This window comes from Octopus bimaculoides, chromosome 18 (assembly GCF_001194135.2).
Source record: "Octopus bimaculoides isolate UCB-OBI-ISO-001 chromosome 18, ASM119413v2, whole genome shotgun sequence".
Taxonomy (NCBI): Eukaryota; Metazoa; Mollusca; class Cephalopoda; order Octopoda; family Octopodidae; genus Octopus; species Octopus bimaculoides.
Genome location: NC_068998.1, coordinates 2,259,841 through 2,266,432, shown reverse-complemented (window position 1 = coordinate 2,266,432; position 6,592 = coordinate 2,259,841). Strand labels below are relative to the sequence as shown.

Genomic DNA, 6,592 nt, shown 5'->3' with positions numbered 1-6,592 from the left:
TACATCGCGACTTAGTTTTATAGATGGTTGGATGATCCCTTTCTCTGGGTTTGCTGCAGCTATTCCGAGAAGTTTTTCTACCGTTCCATCCGGCACCCCTGTATCGGCATCCAATACTAAGGTGTAATCAAATCGCCGGTTAAATATATTTTGCACGTCAGATGAATAGTAAAAGGTGGGCTGGTTATAAGGACGGGCCATCTTTCCATAATATTCAATGTCAGTATATGTGTAAGCAAAAGATTCTCCCTCAGATAGCAACATTAGATCTTGATATTGTCCACATTTACGTAAAACTTTACTGGTGCGATGAATTACCATAAATTCTCGTGCAAATCGATCACATATTGAATCAAGGTGTTGATGGATGAAAATATCCCCTGGACAGTATTGGAAATACATCCATACGTTCTTAAAACGGTCTTGATTGATATCGTCATAGTAGCCATTAGCGAAACAGACACCTTCTTTGAAAAGTTCATCGTATATTAACTTCCGGTATTTATCACGGCATTCTAACTCACATGATATGAGATCTTCTTTCGAAGTTGCACTGACAAGAACAGCAGATACATTGAAACATAAATTGCCCATGAATGCTTGAAACATTGTCTGGAAGCATTCTTCAATATCATCAACTGTAACTGCTAACAAGTTATAGTTGAGAATGAGCGTTAAATTGTCGCCTTCAGCCGTTGGGTTTTTCCTTCTGTTGCCGCCGACAATCAATGTAGCAATCGTCTGCACCGGAAATTCGTAAACAGAACCTTGCAGGATTCCAAGCACAATGACAAGAATAATACCTTGTGGTATGCTTGTCTTGTGCCAGTCAATATTGAAAATATTTAGAGCAACACTACACAGAGCAAAAACGATCCATAACATAAAATATAAAAAACTTCCTATATTCATTGTACATAATTCTCTTTTATCAATCTTTACTATTTTATAGTTTTACATGTTTTCTTAAACTCTTTTTGTATATCATTTTTATAGTTTAATTTGTTTTGTTGCTTTAATTTTTCTTGTAATTACTTTATTCTATATTGGTTTTTTTTTTTTTTTTTTTGTGTGTCCTTATTGGTTACGTTTTCTTTCCTTCGTTCTTGGTTTGGATCTTCTTCGTTACGATTTATTGCGTTTCGATGGCTGTTCTTTCATGTTTTCTTCTTTACATTTCGTCACATTTTATCATTTTGGAACACTTCGACAGATTTCCATCTAAAGTACTTCATCGTTTTGGTTTTCTTCAGACACCATTTTGGTTACATTCTGCCAAGAATAACAAATAATAATAATAATAATAATAATAATAATAATAATAATAATAATAATAATAATAATAATAATAATAATAATAATAATAATAATAATAACTGTTGTTGTTGTGGTGGTGAATAAAAAAGAAAGAACATGCATGATAATTGATATAGCATATCCTGATGACAACAGGATCAAAGAGAAAGAAGAAGAAAAAATAAAACAACTATGACGATTTGAAGTGGGAAATACGAAGGTTGTGGTCAATGAAGAGAGAAGACGTGATACCAAAGTAATTGGTGCTCTTGGAAGTATCAGAACTCAACTACCAGCATGGCTGAAAAAGATCGGTGCAAGTGTGAAGGTAGAACGCCTACAAGAATCAGCAATGCTTGGAGCTGCAAGAATTCTTTTACGGCTCACGATCGTAAGGTCTTGAGTTCAATTCCTGGCGATGCGTTGTGTCCTTGAGCAAGACGCTTTAGATCACATTGCTCCATTCGGCTGGCAAAAATGACTTGTACCTGTAATTCAAAGGGGCCAGCCTTGTCACATTGGATTTCACTAATTTTGGATCACCATGAAAACGTTGCTAACATGTATTTTCGGAAATTTGGGTCGCACGGGCGCTTCAAAAGCGGAAGAACGTCCCTGGAAGACGATGATCGGTCTGGAAGACGATGATCGGTCTGGAAGACCTGCCATGAGCGTCACCCCCGGAAATGTGGAGAAAATGCATCAGCTTGTGTATGAGGATCGTCGGAGGGGACAATCAACGACATTGCTGATATTTTTGGCCTGTCGTATGGGTCCGTGCAGGCAATCCTCACGTCTGGATTGAACATGCGGCGTGTCACTTCTAAGTTTGTCCCTCGCCTACTGACCATTGAACAGTAAGAACGTCGAAGTCTGTCAAGATCTCCGTCAGCGTATCGCTGATGACCTCCTCCTTCATGTCGACCATCATCCCAGGTGACAGGAGTTGGGTCTACGAGTACGACCCTGAGATGAAGCAGCAGTCGTCACAATGGAAGAGGCGTTCATCTCCACGACCGAAGAAAGCACAACAGAGCTGCAACTCAATCAAAAGCATGCTCCGCGTTTTCTTTTCTTCTTTTTCCGACATCCGCGATATTGTGCATCGAGAATTCTGCCGACCCCACCCCGGGCCAGGCCGTCAATAGAGTGATCTAATGTGACGTTTTGTAGCGTTTGGAGGAGGACATTCGGCGAAAGCGACCGGATTTGTGGAGCGCAAAGAATTGGATCCTTCACGACGAGAAGGCACTCTGTCACCAAGTTCTCCTCAAAAACAACATGGTATTGCTTCAGCACCTGCCCTATTTGTCAGATTTATCACCTGTGGACTTCCATCTCTTCCCCCAACATGAAAATGAAGCTGAAAGGTTGCCGTTTTAACATTGTTGTCGGGATCCAGAGCGAATCCTAGAAGGTCCTATACTCGCTTATGGAAAACGACTTCCAGGCCGGATTCCAAAAGTGGCAGGAACGCTGGGACCCGTGTATCGCTGCGCAAGGAGACTATTTCGAAGGAGATGGTGATAAAACTTAAGTAAATAGCCAGCTGGAAACGATGTTTCCTGGGGCTAAACAACAGTAACAATCGTCTTATCCAGGGCAGACACATTATGTTGGCAAATAGTTTTTACTTTAAAGGACTGTTACTGAATATCTCTCTTTCAGAGATTTAGAAATAATAATGTTTCTATTTTTTTTATTATTATTAAACATAACTAGTTTGGGAACTTTTTGACACCATCTGGTATATGACTGTGCGTCGCGCCGTGTCTTTGTCGTCATAAATAACATTCTTTGTTACTTTTTAAATTTATCTTGAAGGAGGGATAGGTGTATTATCAAAATATCTGCTGTCACGTTGGTATTCATATTAACAAATTGTTCTGCCGGGGCCTTTTATCTATTTATTTATTTGTTTATTTATTTATTTTCAGCGTACTGCAATAACAACAACAGCACGGATAGTAGCGCTAATAATAACACTATCTGCGACAGTAACTACAGGTGCCGAAAATAGTCAGTGAGTATAGCAACAGCAGCAGCAACTCGGAAAACGGAAGGCTACAAGACATATAAGACAGCACGAACGAAAAGGTCAAGAAGCCAAAATGACGCCGTTCAGTGAAGCGTGAAAATGAGGTTGTAATGGGGGGTTGTAATGGCTGAAATCGTTGAACGTTGTTGTTGTTGTTGTTTACACTGTTATTGTTGTGGTTGTTGTTTAGTTTGTTGTTGTTGCGGATGTTGTTTAGTCTCAAGAACTGATCTACATTCCGACATGACGGTCCTACATCTCCCCCACGAGGAATAAACCCAGAGCCTTGCTGTTCGAGATGTCTTTTTATATTTATCTTTTACTAGTTTCGGTCATTAGACTGCGGCCATGCTGGAGCACCGCCTTGAAGGGTTTCAGTCGAAATCATTGACTGCAGTACTTCTGTTTCTTTCTTTTTTTTTTTTAGAAAAAAAAAATTCTAGTTAGTACTTATTCTATCGGTGTCTTATACGGAACAGCTGAGTTACGGAAACATAAACAAACCAACAGCGGTTGTCAAGCGGGATGGGGGACACAAAAATACACAGACATATACACGATAGACTTCCACACAGTTTCCATCTGCCAAATTTACTCATAAGGCATTACTCGACCCGGGACTATTATAAAAGACACTTGCCTAAGGAGGCTGTGCAGTAGGACTGAACCTGAAACCACACAGTCATGCCTATACATATTTAAAACGGTAAGGCGTCATTTGTAGCAAGTTTGGTTGCTAAGAGTAGCTGTGTGGTAAGTAGTTTGCTTACCAACCTCATGGTTCTGGGTTCAGTCCCACTGCGCGACACGTTGGGCGAGCGTCTTCTGCTATAGCCTCGGGCTGACCAAAGTCTTGTGAGTGAATTTCGTAGGCGGAAACTGAAAAGAAGCCCTTCATATATATATATATATGTATATGTTTGTGTGTCTGTGTTTGTCCCCCAACTATCGCTTGCCATCCGATGCTGGTGTATTTACGTCCCCGAAACTTAGCAGTTCGGTAAAAGAAGAACGATAGAATAAGTACTAGGCTTACAAAGAATAAGTTCGACTAAAGGCGGTGCTCCAGCATGGCCGCAGTGTAAATCACTGAAATAAAAGAGTTAAAGAGTTAAAGAGACCGAATGACAAAGCAAAGGCTCTTTCGTTGAATCGCGATCTCGAAGGTGTGGTAGAACAGTGACTTGATATCGATTTACATTGGTCGATACGGTATGATGAACAAGATACCAATTTGTGACATAACTTAACGTCATTTCAAGACGTATTGAAAGACAAGCAGTAAGGATGTTGACATTGATGCTTTTAATGCCAGGGATGGAGGAGGAGGAGGGCGGGGGCTTCCAACAGGTTGTCTAAAAATAATCTGTTGACCAAAACGCAATATTACGCAGTGAATAGAGATAGATACACCAGTTTATTTTTTAAAGCTTTACATAGACAGGCACACACACACACACACACACACACACACACTCATTTACACACATTCGCATACATATATACATACATACATGATGGCCTCCACTCGTGACCGACGAAGACCATTGCTGACCTTCAGGAACATTGTGTGCTCTAGAACTAACTGATATTTTGCATTTGCGACTCCGTTGATAGATAGATAGATAGATAGATAGATAGATAGATAGATAGATAGATAGACATTGCACACACAAATATATGATAGACAGTCATCAGACGAACATGATCGATAGCCTATGACCAGTCGAACTGTTAAATGATAGGTAATGGAGACATCATAAGGTAGACGATTGTAGACAAATAGGTGAAAGATAGGCATACGATAAATAGACAGGAGTCTGAAAAAAAATTCGATACATTAGCAATGAATAAATATATATTAAGTAGACTTTAGACTAGTGTTTCTCTACTATTTTTCTACCTATGGAGTCTTTTGATTCTTATTTTACCCGGAAGGACCCTCACACCCGTTCCATGTTTTAAAAAAATCTCATTGCATTTTTATTATTTAATATCATTAGGAATTGTATTTAAGAAAATTATTAAAACGTGTTTTGTAGAAGCATAAGCAATATATTGCAAATAATTTCTAACAACAAAATCTTGACCCCCGGTTGAGAACCACTGCATTAGACAGACAAAAAGATGACAAAATAGAGCCATGGATATATAGAAGAAGGGCCGACGATGGGCAAGGTGATGATAAATTGACAATGAGACTGAAAACAACAAACATAATAATCAAGCCAGTAGTAATATAGGACAGAAAGAAAGATGATCGACAATAGATAGACAAATAGATGACAAACGGACAAAATGAACATATATATATATGGACATTTCTCAGACTGTTTTTCTTTTGATGGTGGGCGTTTGCGTCAGAAATATAAAAATTTTATAAAAAAAACTACCCGCATTGTCAGAAACTTTCTATTTTCTCTCTTTTTTACCTTCGATACACACAAACACACGCACACACATGCACACACATGCACACAAAGGATAAACGTATTATACATAGACAATGGAATGGCAAACAGGCGTTAAACAAGGGATGGGTTGACAAATATATAACTAGACAAGGGGCGGACAAATAAATTATTAACAGGTATTAGACAAATACGCAAACTACAGGTAGAAAACAGATAGAGATAGGACTAACGATAAATAGGTGATAAGCAGACGACAGATAGCCATGCTGGTCAAAAGACACGTAGGCTTGTAGACATACTGAATAGCAGATGCATAGTGTTGGTTGAGAGACAGATAAAGGGAAAAATAAGCGATCGAGAAACTGGAAAATACTTATTGCAAAACCGTAAAACAAGGTGGAGATTAATTAATGAATAAATAAAAATGTGGAACAAGCAAAAGATGAGGAAATTGCGACGAAAATAGAAGGTGGTAAAGCAGACAAATGGAGTCCGCCAAATTCAGAAAAGGAAGCTGGCAGTGACATTGCGGAATCTGGAAACAAAAATATAAAATACCGTTGACTCCATGAATTCGTTTGGCGTTTACAGAATGTCCATCAACTTCTTGTCAGCTATCACTGCTTTGGACTGACTGATACCGAGTGGACAATCGACAAACTTGACCATGGTCATGCATTACTTCACATTATCGCCACTACTGTTTGCTAATTCTACCACCGCCATCCCCACCCCCACCTACACGACTACCACCATCATTAGTACAATCATCACCATCATCACCACCATTGCAACAGTACCACGACCACCACGACGATGACGACGACCCCCCCACCACCACCAC

The 6,592-nt window shown here is 39.4% G+C and overlaps 1 protein-coding gene across 1 annotated transcript in view; it reads right to left on the bottom strand.

Annotated features, from left to right (window-relative positions):
* LOC106871375 (uncharacterized) overlaps nucleotides 1-6,436 on the bottom strand; it is an 18,964-nt gene extending 12,528 nt beyond the window's left edge. The window contains exons 1-2 of the mRNA XM_052974508.1: nucleotides 6,307-6,436; nucleotides 4-1,272 (exon numbers count right to left, since the gene is read on the bottom strand). Coding sequence (XP_052830468.1) covers nucleotides 4-912 — 909 coding nt within the window. The 5' untranslated portion in view covers nucleotides 913-1,272; nucleotides 6,307-6,436. The remainder of the gene's footprint in view (nucleotides 1-3; nucleotides 1,273-6,306) is intronic.
* Between the last annotated feature and the right edge of the window lie 156 nt (nucleotides 6,437-6,592).